At 53.6% G+C, this 21,773-nt stretch overlaps 1 protein-coding gene across 1 annotated transcript in view; it reads left to right on the top strand.

Annotated features, from left to right (window-relative positions):
• Window positions 1-21,773, top strand: part of NRXN2 (neurexin 2) — a 99,141-nt gene that overhangs the window by 1,671 nt on the left and 75,697 nt on the right. The window contains exons 2-4 of the mRNA XM_052662567.1: window positions 11,484-11,501; window positions 16,406-16,435; window positions 18,610-18,681. Coding sequence (XP_052518527.1) covers window positions 11,484-11,501; window positions 16,406-16,435; window positions 18,610-18,681 — 120 coding nt within the window. The remainder of the gene's footprint in view (window positions 1-11,483; window positions 11,502-16,405; window positions 16,436-18,609; window positions 18,682-21,773) is intronic.

The raw sequence follows: 21,773 nt of genomic DNA, 5'->3' as shown, positions 1-21,773 counted from the left end.
TGAGGGGGAAAAAAACGGCTGGTCGTCTCTTCCGGGTGGGAGACTGCAAGCGGAGGCTGGTTTTGAACAGCGGAGCCTTCGCAAGCTTGGGGTTTGGAAGGGAGATTGGGGGGCTGGAGAGGACTGGTGAGGACTCTGGAACTGGGTATGAAATCAGGACTTGAAGGGATGGTTCTACCAGTACCCGGGATGCAAGAGGCCTTGATGAGCAAGGTGGGGGGACAAGGTCGAGGATGGCTGAGCCAGGCCTGGGGTGATGTGAGGTTTAGGGGAGTGGGTGAGGGAGGGATTTTGAGGCCCCCATTGTACTTTGGTCTGGCTGGGGAGTGGGGGAGAGGTTCCCCATCAGTTTCGAGCCTGGGCATAGGCACCTCCTTCCTCCCTGGTGTGTGGCAGCCGTTTGAAGCAGAGGTGTGCAGTCCTTTCCTTCAGTCCCCCCTAGAAGCTGTGGGCTGCTTAGCAGTTGTGGGTGTGTCTACCCTCAAGAGGTAGGGTCTTTGAGGAGTGTGTGTGCCCACAGACTAGTGTGGCCCTGGGACTGCTTTGGGGGTAGTGTCCTCTTGGCCAGGCCCCGGGGACAGGAGTAGCCACGTTTGCAAGTGAAGTCCTGTACTTTGCCCAGTATTTTGACTGTGTATCTGCAGTTGTGGTAGAGGAATACATAAGGGAGGTTTTCAGTGGCTCTTGGGAGTTATTTGTACAAAGTGGTGGGATGTATCTTCAGGAACTGTGTGTATTAAGTCAATCTGGCACCTTCTCGCCTTTTCTCCAAGGAGTGCAGGTGCTCCCTAAACTGTGAAATTGTGTGTCTGTGTGTGTTTGCTTGCATGCAGAGGTGCGGGAGTCTGGCGGTGTATCATGTGCGAATGGTCTGTCGGCAAATAAATCCCCGTGCCTAGTAGAGTGAGTAGTATGTGAGTGTAAGGGCGTGGCTGTGTGTGTAGTTATCCATGTGCGTGTGTTTTCACGGGAGACCTCAGTAAGACACTGGACTTTATGAGGAATCTTTCATGACCTGTAACTTGATTCTCTGGTCCCTATGATCTCTCCCCTGCAAGCCTTCTTAAGAAAATAGCATGAACTATGCTACTTTTTAAAAAATTATTTTTTAGAGATTATTTTTTTTGGCTGCACCATGCAGCAGTGTGTGGGATCTTCACTCCCCAACCAGGGATTGAACCTGAGCCTGCTGCAGTGGACGTTCAGAGTCTTAGCCACTGTACTGCCGGGGAAGTCCCTGAACCACACCCTTCTGACTAGATGGAAGGGTAATTTGAGCTACAGAGAAGCCACTGGTCCATGATCTCACTGTGGCAGAATTGGCCTGGGTGTATGAAAAATGCAGCCAGAGTCCTTGTATTCATTCCCTGAAAGGATTCATCGGCCAGAGGCTCCCAGTGAGCCATACAAGACGTGTGCTTTGGAATGTGTGTTGTGTGGTTGTGTGTCTGAGATGTGTTTGGGTACCTGTGTGTGATGCGGTGGTTGTATCATGTGTGTATATATATTGTTGATCAGTTAAATGTTTGTGTCAGCTCTGTTGGAGCCGGGAGAGGCAGCTGTGTATCTAACCCATTTTGTGTGTGTGTGTGTGTGTTTGTGAGATATCCACTGAGGGAGTTGTGCTTTGTCTGAAATAAAAAGGTAGAGATGTTCGTCTCTGAATTCCCTGCACCTAGAATGGTATTTGGCACTTAGTGGGTGTTTGGTAAGCATCTCTTCAATGACTAAATAGATGTTAACAAGTATTTGATAGAATAAAGGCTTGGGGAGGGCTGTATGTATATGTGGAACTATGTATGTGTATGTTTTCAGCTATGTGTTGTGGGCATGGTGGTTGCCAACGCTGATAAACTCTGCTTACAGCTAGCGATGACAGGCTCAGTGACAGCTCCACTGCTTCTCCTCCCACCCATGACCTCATTCCCTCCCTTTACATTTGTTCCTTATTTCCTGGGTAGGTTTTGTAATATCCTGTGCTCGTTACACTTCTTCTAGTACATTCTTAACCAGCCAAGGAGGAAAGGAATGAGCTGCTTCCCCCTGGGTATTGGGTTTGGGGTTGGAAGATTTTAAGGGGAACAGGTCTGGCTCCTGATCAGGGCCAGAGTCTTCAAGCCTCTCTGGAAATTACAATTACGTCATTCCTATCTGCTTTGAGTGATCCCCAACTTTTTCCGAGATTGAAGACATTTTTAAAAGTCAGTAATTCACAGTACCCCTTCCAAACAGTAGTTATTTTTATATCTGTTTATTGTGAAAATAGATGACTCAAAGCTACTATGAATTCAGGAAAGCTTTCACATGGCTTTGATGTTATAGTTGCCATTGTGGTTAATCAAATATACATTAGGGAAAATAGTTTTAGCTTTATATGTAAGACATACCAATCTGCCTTCAGCTAGTTGGTGGCTCCTTTGGACACTCCCCACTCCCACCTCTCCTGCCTTCCTGGGTCCGGGCCTGCCCATTGACTGAGAACTTCCATGCTAGGAAATCTGCTTCTTTTCTCGGGTTCTGGCCACAGGTGAGTGAAGACAGGGCTAAGTATGAGTCACTGAGTGTGTGTATTCCTGCTGACTGTCTGCCAAAGTAGCGATCAAGTAGACTGGGATTTTGCACTGATTTTCATGGGAATTCCTCCTCATGTCATTCATGTGTGGGGAAAAGAGCTGAAAAGTGATCAAGGAAGAAGAGTATGCCAGTATGTGTGGAATACCTTGAGTGGAGTGGGGGCACAGAGGCATACGATGGAGTGTCAGGGGTGTGGTGTGTACCTCACTTGAGAGAGAAATGAAACCAGCGGTGATGCATGTGTTAACAGGAAGATAGATGCATGGGTCTCATGTGTATTTGGTAGGTTTGCTGGCAGTTTAATTCAGCAGGTTATTGTCAAGGCCTCCTTTGTGACAAACGTTGTGTTGGGGGCTGTAGGTGAGTCAGATGTGGAGAAGACACTGCTCTGGGAGTTGCCTGCTTAACTGAGGAAGCAGATGAAAAGCAGGCAGTGTGTGGTTAAGAGCACAGATTCTGTAGTCGGGCTGTCTGGGCAGTGACCTTGGACTTAAGCTGTCTCTGCCCGGTTTCCTTGTCTGTAAAATGGGACAGCAATACTGCCTACCTTAAAGAGTTGTTATGGGAATTAAATAAGCTAATTCATATAAAATGCTTAGAATAGTGCCCAGCACATAGAAAGTGTCGAGAAATAACAGCAAGCAAACAGCATGCTATATGCAGCAAGATGCAGTGAGGCAGTGTAGCTTAGTGACAGTGAAGCTCTGTCTCCTGAGGGTCAGATCTGGGTTTAAATCTGACCTCTCTATTCACTAGGCCTGTGAGTCACATGAATACCTAACCTTCAGACTGGTTTTTCCTGACTTGCAAAATGGGAACAAGCATGGTTATCTCACAAGTTTCTTGTGGGAATTAAACAAGTGGTGTAAAATGAAGTGAAAGTCACACAGTTTTGTCCGACTTTTCACGATTCCATGGACTGTAGCCTGCCCGGCCCCTCTGTCCATGGGATTCTCCAGGCAAGAGTACTGGAGTAGGTTGCCATTTCCATCTCCAGGGATCTTCTCAACCCAGGGATTGAACCTGGATCTCCTGCATTGAAGGCAGATTGTTTACCAACTGAGCCACCAGGGAAGCCTAGTGGTATAAATTATGGTATTATTATAAACAGAGTACTCTTTGGATTTTGAAGAAGGGGAGAGTTTACAAATTGTGTGTGCATACGTGCTCAGTCTGACTCTTTGCAACCCCATGTGGTATAGCCCACCAGGCTTCTCTGTCCATGGAACTTTCCAGGCAAGAAATACTGGAGTGGGTTTTCATTTCATTCTCCAGGGAATCTTCCTGACCCAGAGACAGAACCCACATCTCTTGGGTCTCCTACATTGGCAGTCGGATTCTTTACCATTTGCACCACCTGGGAAGCCAAGTTGGGGGATTAGTAATAAAAGACATACTATTTAAGACTGGTCTTGAATGTTGATCAGTAAACTTGGTTTACTGACCTCCTTGGCTGCAAGGAGGCCCCGCCAAGCAAAGGAGCTAGTAAGAACAACGGTGTAGAAGGGGGAGGCACACATCATGGCCATACAGGGGCACCAAGGAGTGAAGGGAAGACTGAGATCTAAAGTGGGAGAAGCAGCTCGAGGCCAGGTCTTGGGGTTGTTTTTTGTTTGTCTGTTTTCCCCCACCTCACAGCTTGCAGGACCTTAGGTCTCTGACCAGGAGTCAAACCCAGGCCCCCCGAGCAGCGAAAGCACCGAGTCCTAACCACTGAACCACCAGGAAATCCCCCAGGTTTTGACTTAAATCATTCAACTAATGTGTGTTGGATGCTGTGTGTAGAGTATTGGTAAATGGAGCCACAAAATACTTTTGAGCAGGTGTGTGAATAAGAATGGTGTTTTGGAAGCTGGGAGCGAAGGGTAAAATGCAGTATGGAGGGCAGAGTCATGCGGTGGAGGAATCAGTGGGAGAAAGTTCAGGGAAAAAGACACTGATGCCCTGAACCTCGGCGGCCTTGAGGAGCGGCGAGGAAGGGTGGTGGCAAGCTGTGGCGGCAGCAGCAGTGCGGCTGAGAGCCGTGGCAGTGACTGAAGCGTGGCACTCTGCCTTTCCCACGTGGACAGGCAGAGGTGGTGAGGTTTCAGGTTTGCTTGGTTAGAAGGATGGTGGTGGGGGTGACAGGGGAGGGGAACGTTGGGAGAGGGAGCAGGTTTGAGCCACAGATCACAGCCCTGTCTTGCTGTTCCTAGACAGAGGTGTTCTGGCAGTCGGAAATGTGAGACCAGAGTTTTGAGTTGAAGGTGGGGCTGCAAGTGGAGACCTGGGAGCCGCGTGTGTGGAGAGTGTATTGGAAACTTTAGGGTCAGATGAAGTGGCCAAGGAGGAGGTGAAGAGACGTCAGGGGGCTCATTTAGGAGGAGGAGGGAAAGCAGCAGCCGCAGACACTGGGAGGGAGCAGTTAGAAGAGAATGGGAATCAGATCACAGTCAAGGGAGGAGAGAGCAGGGCCTCACAGCTAGTGGGCGTCTGCTGTGTGTGTTGAAGGCATGACCGCCCCGTGAGATTAAGAGCTGGAATCTGAACCTGAACTGACTTTGGGGGCTCCCACCTTCTCCACGCTGCCTTTGAAGAGGAGATGCGGTCAGTCAGCTGTGTCGTGGATGGCCTGCGCTTGGTGTATTGGAGGTGCTTTGGGACAGTGTTTCATCCGAAACCAGTAACCACCCCGGATTCCTTGGGATACAGCTTCTTCTTGCAGCCAGTGTGTGATGAGTGTGTTCCCATCTTTGTCGGCCGGCTGTTCTACCACTGAGAGAGGGCAGTGGAAATCGATCGGTAAACTCTCAGCCTTCCGGAGCCCTCAGGGAGGAACTCCTCCTGAAAAGGGGGGCATTATCCCATTAAAATACGCAACTCACCACCATTTACAACATTTCAGATAGAAATCTTTAACAAATATGTTGCACACCTCCCTGCCTGCCTAAGCACATTTGGAAGGTGATTTAGCCTTTTCCGGAAGACTCAGGCTGTCGTGATTCCCCTCAGGTATTGCCCCGGACTGTCACTCAGTGCTTCCTTTGTTGAGGTATGTCCCTGCCTGAAATGATGCCAGACTGCTGTACTTTTGTGTTCTTATGTTTGCTTTTTCTAGTTTTTCCACCTCTGCCCTTTGGAGGATTTGTCAGGTGGCAACCCTCCACCCCCACCCCCGCTCTCTGTGAATTTGGAGATCAGCATTCCCAGCATGTTAGAATTGTGTGTCACTAACAGAGAGCGGATTCTGGGTTGGGTGTGAGAGGCTCCCCTATGAGAAAATAACAGTTTTTAATGTATAACTGTTATCATGTCGGTTGTGGCTGCTCAGCACTGTTTCTTTTCTTTGGTTCTGGTCTTCATCACTGTCCTTGATAATGAATCTGCCGGAATCCTGAATTCATGTTAGCCAAGACAATACCATTTATGCCCTCTGGGGAGGCAGTCAAGACCTGCGTGTATGAAAGTTGAGTAAATGAGGTCACATATGTGGAATCACTCTGTCAGCTCTAGCATCTAATACCTGTGGTCCTGACAGCTTCTGCTGTTGGAGACAGCTCCAGGCAGAAAGCGATGGACAGCTGAGAGAGCTGGCTGGGGAGCGACTGCTGTAAGATCCCAGAGATGAGGTAGGTGTTCCCAAGGAGAGCCTCCTAGGGTGGAATGGTTAAGAGCATGGGCTGCTGGGCTTAATCTCGGGTTTGTAAACTGCTGGCTGTGTGAACCTGGACAAGTTGCTGAATCGCATTGTTTTTCAATGTTCTACTCTGTGAAATGGAGGTCATGTGTTGTTGTGAGGACTAAATAAGTGAATACATGGAAATGTGATGTCACTGACTCAATGGACATGAGTTTGAGCAAACTCCAGGAGATGGGGAAGGACAGGGAAGCTTGACATGCTGCAGTCCCTGGGGTCGCAAAGAGTTAGACACAACTTAGCGTCTGAACAACAACAAATGGAAACCCTTAGGTCTTCCCTGGTGGCTCAGATGGTAAAAAATTTGCCTGTAATGCAGGAGACTGGGGTTCAGTCCCTGACCCTGGAAGATCCCCTGGAGAAGGGAATGGCTACCCACTCTGGTATTCTTGAATGCCTGGAAAATTCCATCGACAGAGGAGACTGGCGGGCTACAGTCCGTGGAGTCGCAAAGACGTGAACATGACTGATTGATTAACACTTTCACTTTACGATGTGCCAGGCACTATTCTAAGTGATCAATAAATGCTACTATGATTATTAACCCTCGTGGTCTAAGAGAAGGCTTCAAGGAGGAGGTAGAACTTGGCTAGATCTTGAAGGATGGCTGAGTGAGATTTGTGGAGGTAAAGGAAAGGCTAGGGCTTTATCGCCAGGAAAATGGCCTAAGTGCAGAGTCTAGAGGATGTGAGTTGAGTGTATCAGGCCAAGATGGTTGTGGTTTATTATTATTTTTAAACTACCTATTTATTTGGCTGTGCTGGGTCTTAGTTGCAGCATGCGGGATCTAGTTCCCTGACTAGGAATGGAATCCAGGCTTTGGAAGTGCCGCATCTTAGCTGCTGGCTGGGCCACCAGGGAAGTCCCTGGTTGTGCTTTATGGGAAATAAGATCGGAACTGCAGATTAAAACCAGCTTCTAGAAATCTTGACTTGCAGGCCCAGAATGCAGCCCATCAGAACTTTTAAAGCCAGACAAATTTGGTTCAGATTTTGATTCTGCCCCTCTGCCCAGCAGTGTGGCCTTGGGAAAATTTCTTCCATTTTCTGAGCCTTGGTCTCCCCATCTCTCTGAGGGAGTAATAGTATCTATTGATGAAGTATTAACAGTAGGGAAATGGTGGACAGAAAGAGTCAGGCTCACCCAAAGTGCTGGGTAAGTGAGGAGTGTTCACTTTTAACTTTTTATTCATTCAACAAACACAGGCCTGCCTTTTTCTGAGCCAGGAACTGTGTGAGCAGCTGGATACACAGAGATGAATGAGACATTGTCCTTGCTCTTGGGGATCTCACAGTCCAGCCAGGAAGCAGACATGGAAACACAATCGCGATAGAGATCTGAAGTGAAATAACAACCCAAGGTACATCTTGAGAACTGGCACAAAAGCAGGATGGATGGCTAGGAGATCAGCTCAGAACACAGACCGACATAGACTGACCTAGTCTGGAAGCAGGAGTCGACTTCTCAGGCAGCCGAGGGAATAGTATGTATAGACGCATGGCATATGAGGGAAGCGTGGAGCGGCTGGAGCCTGGGTTGTTGCAAGGAGGGGAGGTTGGAGGGAGGCGTGGTAAAGCCTCAAATGGACTTTCTCAAGAAAATTGGACTGGGACTTCCACGGTGGTCCAGTAGCTAAGACTCTGCCCTCCCAACGTGGGTAGCTGGTGTTTGATCCCTGGTCAGGGAACTCGATCCCACATGCCACAACTAAGAGCTTGTGTGACGCAACTTAAGATCCTGCATGCTGCCACAAAGATTCTGCACACTGCAACAAAATTCTTGCGTGCTGCAACTGAGATCCGGCACAACCCCCCAAAAACAACCCAAAGAAAAACAAAAAAAGACTGGACTTGGACTTCCCTGGTGGTCCAGAGGTTAAGAATCCGTCTTGCAATGCAGGGGGTGCAGATTCAATTCGTGGTCCGGGAAGATCCCACATGCCATGGAGCAACTAAGACCATCTGCCATGACTACTGAGCCTGAGCGCCTGGAGCCCGTGCCCCACAACAAGAGAAACCACTGCAGTGAGAAGCCTGCTCACTGCGACAGAGTAGCCCTTCCTGTGATGAAGAGTAGCCCCTGCCACGACTGGAGAAAGTCTGGGCGCAGCAACAAAGACCCAGTGCAGCTAAAAATAAAAATAAAAAAAGATTGGACTTGATTTTGTAGGTCCTGGGAAGCCTTGAAGAGTTCTAAGCAGAGTCATGACTTGGTTGGACCACTTTGGTGGTGCTTGGACTGTGAATTACAGGGTAAAAAGACTGCCGTAGGAGGAGATCCTTTAAGAGTGTTCTGAGAAGAGGGTCTGAGGAGGGTCTGGCCTTGGGCTGTGCTGATGGTGATCGAGGGATGGAAAGGGTTTCAGGGAGTCAAGCTGAGCTTTTAGAGTTTTAGAAGCTGGAATTGATAGGACCTGGTGATTGGTATACGGAAAAAAAAAAAAGATCAAGGCTGCTTTCTGGGTGCCTGATCTGATCAGGGAAGGCCAGCAGGAGGAGGGGGCCATCGTGGACAGGAGGACACTCAGCCTGTGAGCCGCTCGGGTCACGCTTCTCTGTAGGCAGGTCAGGAGCACAGAAGAGGTTTGTACCTGAGCCACTGAGAAGTTCTGCCCACATGCGTGTGTGTGTGCCTATGTATTGATCACAGTGGTACTTAGTAAGGTGTGTCTGGTACATGTACCAAGAGAGCCAGGCGGGGTTTGGGTTGGGGGACCAACTGGCAGGAGCCTAAGGCAGGAACCCGGGTTAGGGGTGAGTGTGGGGGCTCTGATGACCAAGGAGTGCAGTGGGCAGAGGCAGAGGTGATTTTGTGCTCCTGGGCAAGTGTCCTTTTCTGTGCAAAGGAGGGAGATAACATACCAAGCTTGTGAGGGTTGCCCGGAAGCTGGTGTGTAATGGCACACAATGTGTGACTGACTCATGGCATCTCTGGAGTGTGGCAGCGTGTGGGGCATATACTCCATAAGAAGTGTTGGTTGAGGTACTTCCCTGGCAGTCCAGTGATTAAGACCCTGGCTTCCAGTGCAGGGGACATGGGTTCAATCCCTGGTCTGGGAACTAGGATCTCACATGCCACTCAGTGCAGCTGAAAAATAAAATTTAAAAAAAAAGAAGCATTTGTTGAAAGCAGTGCCTTTGCTGAAGGCAGGAAAATGGGCACTTAGTTGCAGAGGGTGGAGATGTCGAGCGTGGCTTGAGCAGGGGCTGGATGTCAGGAATTGAGTGATTGCTGAGCGCACGGCCGTGGGTGCAGAACTGGCCTGCAGGGAAAAGGCCAGGGCTACAAATACAGGTTTGGGGGTCCCTCCGCCATAAAAGTGAGCTCTCACGGAGGAGGGCGGGAGAAGAGAGAGGAGTGGAGGGCACGGGGCTGAGCCTGGAGGGGCCCATGATGGCAGGTGAGGGGCACAGGTGAATCAGCAGAAAGCGAAGTGCAGCCAGGAAGAAGAGGCCAACGAGTCCCCAGGTGCCTCGCTAGGAAGCCAGGAGACAGGGGACTCGTGCAGGCAGCAAGCTATACTTGGTCGTTCGACCTTCCTGAGTGTAGCACGACCCACCTTTGTGGCAGGTGGGAATAGGGTTTGCAATCCCCGCCATGTTGGATTATCCAGAAACCCCGAGCATGCTTGTTTGTGCAGGAGCTGAAGAGATGAGTGTGCTGACCGGCCAAGGCCCCAGCACACGGGGGCCGAAGTGATCCCAGACACAGGGCTGCTCACGAGAGCCCAAGGGTTTTCCTGGGGGCCCCTTCCTAGCCAGCTCCCCTCCCCACCATAAATGTCCTGTGATTCAGTTTATTTAAGCAAGTCATTGTATACATGCCTATTGGGGGATGCGGCTGCCAGGTAAAAGAAGCCCTGGGTTGTAGAGAAGTGTGTGTGTAACACATGTAGATACGTACAGGCTTGTGTGTGTGGGTTTGAAAATGGGGGATGATAGATCATAGACAAAAAAGGGAGCTGTGTTCCTCACAGGGGGTGGAGTTGGGTGGGTCTCCAGCCCCTGGAGGGAGTGGGGGGGTGGTGTGCAGCTCATATTATGTATTAGATTGCAGCGCGGGTATTGATTCTGCATGGAGCCTGTGTGTACTGTGGGGGCGGGTATAAGATGTGACAAATGACAGTGTGTGCTTCTGGAGTTTGCCTAACCCTGAGAGCGGATGAGACAATAACACAAAGTGTGTGCATGCGGGCATGAGTGTGTCCTGAACAGCTGTTTGCCTGTGCATGTGTGTATCCTGGTGTCCACTTACACACGTGTGCGTGTGTGTGAGCCCAGCCTTCTTGAGCTTAGTTGAAGGAATTGCCTCTCGGCTCCCTCCGTTCCTTCCTTCCCTCTTGACCTACATGGTGAGCCCGAGGGACAGGCTCAGGCAGGCCCCTAAGCGGTGAGGGCTGACTGCCCAAAGGCTGTGACATGACAGAAGGGTGGGTTCAGTCTGGCCCCCCAAAATTTGACCCCCTTCTACCACTGAAGTAGCCCATCCAGCCTGAGGGCATTTTGTCTCAGCCAGCTGTTGAGAAGTCATTTATCCCAGAATCGCAGAACCAGAGCCAGAAGGGGCCTCAGAGGGGCCCTAGTCCACCCATCTCCACCCTGGAGAGGCACTGGAGGCTCAGAGAGGCTGAGTGACTGGGATGGGAGTCACGCAGCAGTTTGCGACAGAAGCTGTGTACTAACCCCCCAACCCCAAGGGTGGTGATAGGAAGCACGGTTGGGTCTGAGTGTGCAAAGGTCTCAGGTGTGAGTTGTGTGAGAGATTATACAGGTCTCTGCATCACAAAGTGCCTATGTGTGTCAGTGTGTCAGTGAGGGTGAGCCCTGCGTGAGCGTGTCCCCATCTGTCTCTGAGACGCGGTGGCGTGCAGGGAGGAGCGTGCTGGGGGAGGCTGGGCGCCTGACTGCCGCTCCTGGCCTGGCCTCTGATTCTCCACGTGACCTTGAACGGTTGCATCTCTGTCCTGGGCTTCAGTTTCCTGAAATGTGACTTAGGCTCAGGTCCCCTTGGGCTGTGTGACCCTATGTGTGAGGTGCCATCTCAGGGAACAGCTTGGTCTCTCATCCCCCAGGGGCCTTCCAGGTTGGGTGACTTGTGTCCAGGCCTGGGCGGGCTAGAAGACCTTAAACCCACCTCCCATCACTCCACGTGGAGCCTGTCCTTGGTACCCGCGTTAACGGCCCTCTTTTTCTCTCTCTTTGCCTCCCCCTTCCTGAACCTCGCTGGCCTATAGAGGAGCACCCCATGGAAGGTGAGTGATGCCTCTCGGTCGCTGGGAGGTGGTGGATCACTTGCTGGGGGTCCTGGCGGCCCCCTCCCCTGCCCATGTGGGGGGGCCCAGGGAACGATGTCCTCTTGGCTGCCTTGGCCCACCCCCCAACCTGTCCCCTCTTTCTGGTCTGCTGGGGAGAACGGCCCGGCAGGGCCAGTCCTTCCACTGCATGTCCTCAGCCCTTCTGCCCACCGGCCTGTCTTCCTCCCTGGGAGGAGACCAGACTGGGAGTGGAGCTGGAGGGGTGGGGCTGAAGATTCACAAGTGTCCAGAAATGACTGAGAAGATATGTTTTTGCTCAGCCCAGGGGAGGAAGCGTAGAAGGGCCATACTGCCAGGGCCTGGGGGCTCGGGTAGAATTCGCTCCGGGGTCTGAAGAGTGCAGGCCAGGGATAGCGGGTCGGGTCCCTGGGTCAGGGTGTGTGCGCTGGGTGGCCGTTTCTCCTCTTTGACACACTTGTAGTCCCCTGTCCCCTGGGCTGGCATGAGTAGGTAGGGTGGTCTGCTTCTTCCTTCAGCCCAGGCCCAGGAAAGGGCGCCGAGCGTGCCTCGCTTCAGGGTCCCTCTGTCCATTCTTTCCCTGTCTTCTGCTTCATTTGTCTTTTCTCTCTCTGGTTTTTGTCTCTGCCTCTTTTTCTCCAGGGCTCTGTCCCTGGACTTCTTTCTCTGTTTCTATCCTTCCCCAGACTCCCTCTGGGTTCCTGTCATTCTCTGAACCTTCTCCTCTCACTGTGCTTTTCCATGTTTCTTTTCCTTCTTCGAGGTGGACCAGATCAGGGAGAAAAAACTGGGTTGGATGGTCCAGGCTTGAAGGCAGGGCTGCAGTGGAGCTCGCGTGGCCCCCACAGGAGGGCAGGCAGGGGGCTGGGAGGGAGAGAGGGTCCCGGTCACCAAACCTGTCCCATACTTTCTTCCTGGAGCAGCGGGACTGGGAAGCATGTGGGCAGCCCACCATGCCCTGGATGCAGGAGTCTGGGGCAGAAAGGCAAGGGGGCTTGGCTGAGTGTGGGGCTGGAATCCCCTTTCCCTCATGGTGTCCACGTTTGGCTCGTCTCTCTCCCCGCTGTCCCTTCTCCTAGTGTGTCCTCAGGTGCCCTGATCCTGTAGGCAGGCACCCACGTGCGCGTGCGTGTGTGTGTGTGAGCCTGCGTGCACACATGTTCATGCGGCTCTGTTGTATCTGTGTGCACGTCTGTACACGTACACTTGTGTACGCGTCTGATTGTGTGCGGAGCTGTGTGCCTCTCCAGCGTCCTGCCTTTTGTGGCCCGCGTCTCAGGAGCCTCTGTAGAAGCGTCTGCATCTGTGTCTGCATCTGTCCTGTCTGGGTCTGTCTCTCCGTGTGTCAGTGTTTACCTCTGTGTGTGTGTGTGTGTGTGTGTGTGTGTGTGTGTGTAAGAGAGAGAGAGAGTATGCGCGTCTGCGTGGACGCAGCCTTCTGAGGGCTGGAGATAAGATTTAGTGCTGATGTGACTTTTACTTGCTCTTGATGTCATGTCTCCTCCGGAACAAAGGGAGAGATGCAAGAGGAAGAGGGGGAAAGGGTGGAGGAGAAAGCCCGTGGGGAGGGGGCAGACAGACCAGAGGGAGGAGGGGGGCAAGCAGAGGCAGGAAGAGGAAGCAGGCAGCGCAGGGAGGGGCAGAAAGGGGAGAAGCCTGCTGGGGAACAGCCAGGCCACGAGAAGAAGCCGGAGGGCTGGTAGGGGAGGCGCAGTGGCCTGGAGCCGAAGGGGAGAAAACAGGGAACAGTTCTCCAAACAAGTAGACTAGAGGGCCAAGAGGGGAGCTGGGTTGCGGGGACAGTGGGGACTGAGCCCCCTGAGCCATCTCTTGGGGACACCATGGTGGCCTGCTGGTCTGGATGAGGCCTTGCCTGTCAGTGGTTGGGCAGCTGTGTGTGTCTGTGGCTCTGTGTGTGTGTGTATGTATGTGTGTGTATACACACGCAGGGATGTGATTCATCTGTGTGTCTCTGTGGCGTGGCTGCTTATGTCTTCCAGTCTTGTCCCCCGTAGCCCTCTTTCTTCTTTCAATGCTGGTCCTCCCTGGGGTTTTGGTAGGAGAGTGAGGGGGTACGGCTGAGAGTGGGGCAGTAGGTCTGCCAGGTGGTGGTTTCATGGGGGTGGACTGGGGGACTCCTTGGTGGCACTATGCTCTGGACTCTGCGGGTCCCCCTTCAGATTTCTGAGTCCTCCGTGCCTTCGCCCCCTTTTCTGGTCCTTGGACACTGTGGCTCAGGCCTAGCTTTCTCCCAGGAACCCAGCCATCCTGCTCCCCAGGCTCTTGTCAAGTATCTCCTTTTGAGGATCCTGGTAACCCTGGCTGCTTTCCCTCTAGCCTTTTGTAGCAGGGAGAGGAGACCCAGAAGCAGCCAAAGTACCCTAGGAAAGGACCCTTAGTAATGCCATCCGTCACTGCCGGCTCTTCTTCAGGGGCCGGCGGAGGGGCTGATGCCACAGGTGGAAGCAGGGAGGGGTGTAAGGAGGAGGGCCAGGGCCTGGGGAGAGCAGAGAATTCAGGCCGAGTGGTGAGGCAGGCTTTAGGGAGGGCACCCTCGGGCCAGGCTGGCCTGAGCTGCGGTTTGATGGGTAGACGACGGGGCAGGGAACCGGCCTCCCCTTCCCCAAGATGGCTGGTGCTGTCACGCCTGAGGGAACCGAGCAGCTGGTTGCCGTGGTGACAGAGGAGAGTGCCGCATGCTAATGAGGCTGGCGGGGAGCCGGGCAGTGCAAGGGTCTGCAAGGCGGAGAAACCGCTGCCCCCAGCAGTGGTGCTGGTGCGGGCCTGTGGGGACAGAAGCGGGGTTCACAGGGCTCTTGGGCCTGGAAGACCTGGATGAGGGGCTAGGGCCCCGGGTCTGGGTCCTGCAAGTAGGGGGTTTGGAAGAAGATGGTAGTTTTGGGGGAAACAGTTGGTGGGCGCATTCGGAGCAAGGAATGAGACTCGTCCAAATACTTGGGTTCCCTCCAGTTTTGTGGTTGAAACCTGTGTCTCCCCAAGAGCTCTTCTGTCCAGAGGCAGCCCTCAGCAGCTGTGCTCCCCTCCCCCAGCTGGCCTCGGACCCAGAGGTGGGGAGAGACTAGAAGGGGGCAGCAGGAACCATTCACCCATCTTGCTCAGGGCCCAGGCCCTTGGCCCTCCGCCATGCCCTTCTGGCCTTTTTGCTGTCTTTCTTTCTGGAACCCAGGCATCCTGACCCTCAGCCTTGCCTCAGAGACAGCTGGGGCACTTTCCCCTATCTTCTGTCCTGATCCTGCCTTTCTGCCTCCAGGGCCCACATCTCATGATCACAGCCCCTGGGGTGGTTTCCAAGGGTGATGCGGTGCTGCAAGGCCATTCCTTCTCCTCACTCGCTTGGCCAGACCCCACGGGTGCAGGGGTGGGGAGGTGAGGGCGGAGGTTGGTGGGACTGACTGGTTGCCTAGGGGAGCCCCGGGCTCTCAGCTCAGCTGTGGGCCTGGTGCTGCTAGCCTCTCTGAAGGGGAGTTTTTCTTGACTGGTGCCTTTCAGGGACTTGGATACTGGTGGAGTGGATCAGAGTCTCTCCCCCCAAGGCCGAGGGGGCCCCCAAATCAGAGCTGACAAGGCTCTCTCAAGGGACCAAGGCAACTCTGAAAAAAATCCCAACTAATCTTGCTCTCAGTCTTGGATGTAGGGCTGGTGTTTCCCATTTCTAAAATTCAGCTCTTGGGGCACCTCGGTGGGGACCTGGCTGGAGAAAGAGGATCCGTAGAATAGGTTTTGTTTTTTTCATAAAATAGTTTTGAGTGAGGTGTGTTGGCCTCTCAGGGAGCTCCCTCCTGGGGGTCCTGGCTGACCTCTTTTGTCTTTGCTGTCAGAGGGTGCTGGCCTAGCCTCCCAGGCCTCCCCATGGAAGGTCCCAGACCCCCATTCTTTCTTTATTTAATTTTTTGGCCACGCCCCAGGGCATGTGGGATTTTAGTTTCCGGACTCCCTGGGGCCCCCTGCAGCAGAAGTGTGGCGTTTCAGCCACTGGACCACCAGAGACATCCCAAGACCCCCTCCTTGACCAGCATGCCCCTAGATTCTGCTTCCTCCTAACTGCTGCTGCTCTTTGTCCTCCTGAGCCCCCATCTTCTCGCAGAACCCGGGTGTGCAAGGTCCCTGCTACCCGTTCCAAGGCTGTGGGGGGTGCAGCTTGGGCGACGGGGCCTGGATAGAGGCTTTTCCACAGCCTCCTTTGGTGGGAGAGGCTGTCCTGGCCCAGGCTCCTCGTGCCCCAGTCCTTCTGTCTCTGCCAGGCTCGTGGGATGGGGTGGAGGGTGGAGATCCCGCTTGCTAGCTCAATCCCATGCTAACAGGACACTCTCTCTCTCTCCAGGTGGCTTTGATTTTTGTGTCGTGTTTTATTTTCTCCTTCATCCGAATCGTTTTTCTCGTTGACTGTTTTTTTTTCTCTCCGCCTCCCGGAAGAAAAAAAAAAGAAAAAAAGAAAAAGGAAAAAGCAGCCCTCCCAGACTCATGCTTCTCCTCCTTTTCCTTTTTTTTTTCGGCAAGAAGAAAAAAAAAGAAACCAAACTCTCCTCTCCCCTGCAGTAACTCCCTGCCTCCTCCTTCCTCTGGTTCTGCCTGTACCCGGTCCCCCTTTCCGGCGCCCCCTTCTCTCTCTCTCTCTCCCCCTCTCGTGCCCTCCACCTTCTATTTCGGCATCGGGGCCCCTCCCCTCAGCTCTGGGCTGGGGGCTTTCCCCCGATGTCTGTCACAAGTTAAAAGGGTTTTTAAATTGTGGCAGCAAAAGCTTTTTTCTCCCCTCTCTCTGGCTGATTTTGATGACTCGTGTTTTCTTTGTTTCTTTCCCCTTTTCTTTCTTTTTTTCTTCTTTTTTTTCTCCTCTCTTTCTTTCTCTCCTTCCCCTTTCCAAGGTCCGGCTCACCTGACGTTAAACAGCGAAGGTATGGTTTGAAGCTCTGGTTTGGTTTGGATTGGATGGCCCCCAACCTGCGCCTGGATTTTTCTGGCCCCGCCCCCTCCCCTCCCCTGCCCCTCCCCCACCTGCCCCGACTCCTTCCTGCCTTCCTACCCTCTTCCTCTGCCATATCTTTATTTTATTGGGTGCTGGGGCAGGGGGGCGGGGGGCTGGTCCCGGTGTGTGCTCTCCCCTCCCCTAACTCCCCCGACTCACTCCATCCGCCCTCATCCCACCTTGGTTTCTGACATCAAGAGATGTTTGAACTCCTGCCGTTGTCTCCAGTCACCTTTTTTGCGTTTTCCTGATAGTGTATCTTGCTTTTTTTTTTTTTTTCTTTCTCTTGGTGGTGTTTTATTTCCTTCCACTCATTCTGATCATTCTTTCTCTTCTGTGAACCCAAATACAAAGAGAAAAGCATGGGCTGGAGGAAGAGGATTTTAGGCAGCCTCATTCCCCTCACCCTGCTGCTGTGGGATGCCCCCTTTCCACAGCCCCCCGTGCCGCCCCACCCCGGCCCATACACCCTCGCCGGTGACTTGAGGATGTCTCCTGACCCTGTTTGACAGATGAGGGCATTTAAGCCCAGAGAGATGAAGTGACTTGCTAGTGATTACACAGCCTTTAATTGGTGGTACCGTTGGGACTGCTCAGCTATTTTTAGCCTCCCTTCGACCAAGTCCTTACCGTCTTTAAAAGCCCTGGTGTTCAGCAAACCTGGAGACAGAGCCCAGGAGTCCTGACCACGATCCCCCAGCTCTGACCTTCCTGTCACTGACTCCCTCCCAGACCCTCAGGCACTTCTCCACTGCCCAGGGTGGTTCTCTGTCGGGGCTCACCTTCCAGAGAGATGGGGTGACAGTCTTAGCCTGTAAGCAGGAGAGGCCTACAGGATGCAGGCTGGGCTGTGGGGAGAGACTGAGATCTGGAATGTGATGAATTTAGGCCTGGGGCGGTAGAGACCTGGAATTCGTGCAGGGATGTGAAATTATGGCAAGAAATGTGTGAAAGGAGGAAGTCCCGAGTGGGTAGTCAGGGCCTGGCTGGTTGATTCCCATCCTTCTTGCCTCTCAGTGCCTGGTTCTGGAGATGCCAGCTATGGCTTACCATTGTCATAGATGAAGGCCTGAAGGATTCCCTAAAGCCCCCACCCCCATCCCCACCCCACCCCCGAAAGGCCACAGCTCAGGCATTATTCTAGCTTTAGTTCTGGGGGTTGGGGTTGGAGTCAGGGCCCAGAAAGGGACTTTTAAACTCCATCCTTGAGTTCCCCTGAAGAACCATCTCCTAGGGGCTGGTGGTAGCTGTGGTGCCCGGGAGTCACTGGTCGGGGTGGGCAGAGAGCTCAAGGCAGCCTGGGGCCCAGATGTGGTGACATGTGCTTACGGGGACTTTGGAGAGGAGGCCCAGGGTCAGGGGACTGGGCAGCGGGGAGCGAGATGTCCTCCCTGAGAAAGGCCTTCCTGCTCCCACGGTGAGCTCGGCCTGGCAGGACCTGCTGGTGTGCACGGCCCTGCTGCGGGCACCATGCAAGGACCAGGAGCCAAGGGAGCGTGACCCCGCCCCTGGAAAGCCCCTCAGTCTGACTGGCCAAGAAGTGGACGAAGGCAGCCTTGGGAGCACACACTGCAGTAAATGAACAGCTGTAGAGGGAGAAGCAGGCTTGCCTTGAATATGGCAGAGAACAGAAGAGGGGTTTGGTGTGGGAACGGGGGCGGTTTTGGAAGAGGGGTTGCTGTGTCAAGCTATTGCATGAGCGGAAGAGCAGGAACCTGGCCCAGCAGGTCAGGGTCGAGAGTGGCCGTGAACGTTCAGGGCCCCCAGGACCAGAGGGCTGTCCCATTGGCAGGCTGTCGGGCAGAAGGGGCTCCTCAACCAGCAATGAGGCCTCTGCTCCTCCATCCTAATCTCCCCAGCCCTGGGCAAGGGGTGGAATCAGTGGCTGAGTCTGATGGGGTTCATGGGGCTGGTGTTCTTGGTTTGTCAACCAGCTCCTTCTCCAGAGGCCCTGAAGCAAATGAGTATCCAGAGCACACTCCCACCCCCACTGTATCTCCAGGCAGGCGCTCTGCCCTGGAAAGGGCCCTCTATCACCTCAAGGCTGGGGTGGGACTGCCTGGCTAGCCCCTTGTGCCTGACTCCCCAATTCTGCTTCTCCAGTAGGGTCCTTACTGTTCTCCGAGGGGGGGGCCGGGAGAGGAGGAGCCGGCGATGTGCACCAGTCGTCAAAAGGTCAGTTACCCCATGGTCCTCAGAGAGCCCAGCCCTTACCACCCCCGCAGGCCAACTTCACTTCCTGGAGGGCAGCAGAGTCAACAGAGGCCTCGAGCCTTCTCCTGGCTCTGAGGTCTACCCCGCACTCGTAGTACCTGCCCTGGTGTGAAGGGTCACAGAGCTCCATCTCTTTCCCAAAGCCCTGTTGGCCTGATGACCTATTTCTAGAACACAGATGTCTTCCTGTGGCAGTTGTTTAGGCCAAAGAACAGAGATGCCTTGAGAGTACCTGTTTCCCTGGGAGAGTGGCTGGGCAGCAGGTTCGACACCCCGTTTAACCGTCACATTCTGAAGGCATGCTCGGTGTCAGCCCAGGGGGATTCTGGTGAAGACACTGGCATTTTTAATAGGTATGTAACACAGGCGTCACTTTAGTGAGCCTTCACGCCCCCACCCCGCCAGTGGAAGGGCTTGTGGTCCTTGGTTTACAGATGAGGAGACTGACCTCACCAATGCCCTTGAGGCCTGTCTCAGGGCTGTAGGTTTCAAGCTCCCGATTTTTCCTGCACTAAGGCTATCTCTTAAGAGAATCTCTTCCTAAGAAGTTTGCAGGGCAGGGAAGCAACCCCTCAAGGAGCTCCAGTGGGTGCCAAGCCCTAGGGCCATCAAGTCCTGTTCTTTAGGACGTGCTGTTCTGTTGGCCTCGATTTCTGCCATCTCTGCCCTCTTCCCCAGCCGTTTGGTATCTCTTTCAGCTGACTCTCGAAAAACAGCTAGGCCACCCGCGCTGGAAGTCTCCCCCAAGTTCGCTCGGCAAACCCCAGACTCTGCACGGCGTTCCCTTTGTCTGCACATTCATTATATCACTCGCCACACGGCATCGTAACTGTCACTTTACCTGGTTGCCTCCCCCTCTCAACCGAGCTCCCTGAGGACAGTGATTGGGTATTTTCGTCCATATACCCCCGGTGCTTTCCACAGCTCCTGGCACATATGTAGGCGTGTGCTCAGCAGATTTATTTTAAATGGGTGAATGGGCTCTGTCCTCAAGGGGCTCATTGACGTTCTAACAAATAACTACAATACAGTGTTGGTACATGCAAAGTATAGGCGAAGTGCAGACTTTGTGTAGAGGAGTTAATTTATTCATTGATGGAGAGAGAGGCAGCGCATACACACACAGAAGGTTACATCCCAGTAACACAGCTGTTTATTTGTGGAATGGTTTACAGTTTAGGAAGCCTCACCCCATCCAGTCTCTTTCTAGATGCCCACAGCAACCTGGGAGGTAGGCAGCTGATCAGCTTCTTTGTCCTGAGGAGGAAGCTGGGCCTTAGAGATGCTGCCTCTTGGCCAAGGTCACAAAGCTGGTGCAAGAGCCAGCATTAGTGCCCAGGTCTTCTTTTTCACATCATACTTCCTCTCAAGGGAGCAGTACAAGATGTTACTAGGCAGTAAGTGCCAAATGAGCAGAACAGACAGCTGTAGTGCTTGAGAGCAGGGAGGGGCTAAGGGGGCTGGAGACCTTCCCAGAGGAGGGCTTTGAGCAGGGCCTGAAAAGGAGGCGGCTGCTTTGCCCCTCACGGCCTTTAAAGGTTCAGGACCATAACAGCTGGTCTCCAGCTACATCCAGCTTGACTGGGGACACTGGTAGGGCTCCACTTCCCCGACCCTGGGAGACAAACGAGTGTCAGCAGAGACCCCTTGCCTGTGCCAGGGACGGTTAGGAGTGGTAATGTTCAAGTGATGCTGGGAGTTGTAGTTCTGGGGCGTCTACACGGCGGCGGGATGGGAGCGAGCGCCCCCTGCTGTTCCATGTCCCGCTCCTTTCAGATCTGCTTCACACTCTTGGGAGTTCAGTGGGCCTGGCGACCCCCACATCCTTACCTGACAGACGGCCCCCCCATCCCCACCAATCCCGAGAGGTCCTTCTGCTTCCTCCCCACCCCAGGGCGGTCTCTGTCTGTCCTTCCCACTGTTCTTGGGTTTTCTGGTTCACATTTACTCATCTCTTCTCCGTCGCTCTCCTCCAGTTCTTCCAGGTTCCCTCTGGCTCCTCCAAGCCTCTTCCCATCCCTGGCCTGCTGGGTCTCTGGCGGCGGCAGGCAATGGAGGACACGTTTACTCTGGCTCCTCTCCCAGGAGACCGGAGCGGAGCCCGGAAGAGTCGAGGAATGGCCTCGTCTCTCCACTTTGCCTTGGCAGCCGGGGTCCGGCTCTAGGCCCGCCTCTCTCCTTTTCACAGGGCTCTTTTGTTCTGTTCCAATCACTTTTCCACGTGGTTGCCTTATTCTTTCCTTTCTTTCTGTTTGACTCTCCTTTTAATATTTTCTTTGACTGCCGTGAAGGTGAGGGAGTGGGAGGGGAGGCCGGGCTTTCGGGAGAGACTAGGACATGGAGCAAACTCAAGGTCAAACACGTTCCCTTTTCTGGTCCTTGAGCCCCCCGGCTCTGCCAGTGCCTGGGCAGCAGGCCTGGTTGCTATGGAAACAGCAAGGCCTTGGCTTCCTTTCCCTAGAGGTCTCTGTCCCCCTTTCCTTGCTGGCCCTCTTCCATCACCCTTACCTGTCCCCTCCCGGTTAGTGCTTGTCTTTATCCAGATTGCTTCCCCATCATCTCTTGCTCATTCCCAACTCTGTGCTGTCTCCAGACCCCTTCTGTCCCCCATGGTCCATCTTTCTCCTTCTCCACATGGCCTGCCTCCACATCACCATTCTTCCCTACTTTTCCCTCCTTGTCTCTCCTTGACTCCTCTTTGTTTTCTGGCCCTCTCCGCTGGAGCCCTCAGGTGGGCAGAGTGGGGCTTCCAGCTGTCCCCATGTGGCCCGTGCCCCACCAGCCATTGCTGCCCCACAGCCTCAGGAAACCGGGCCTCGCCAGCTGCAGCGAGTGCTGTGCCAGGCTCTGGGGCAGCAGCTGGTGCCTTGGCATCCGGAGGCAGTGAGGACTGAGTCTGCGGGCAGCCTGCCCGGAGGGAGAGCAGGGCTGTTGTGCAGGGGAGGGGCATCTGCAGGAGGCGCACCAGAGAGCCCCGGCTTCCACACGCCATGCTGATGGTGGGGCTTGGCACATTGTGGGCAGGTGGCTTCTGAGGGCCAAATGCCCTGCCT

This window comes from Budorcas taxicolor, chromosome 25 (genome assembly GCF_023091745.1).
Source record: "Budorcas taxicolor isolate Tak-1 chromosome 25, Takin1.1, whole genome shotgun sequence".
Taxonomy (NCBI): domain Eukaryota; kingdom Metazoa; phylum Chordata; class Mammalia; order Artiodactyla; family Bovidae; genus Budorcas; species Budorcas taxicolor.
The sequence above is the reverse complement of the archived record's forward strand: the minus strand, read 5'-3'. Positions and strand labels throughout refer to the sequence as shown.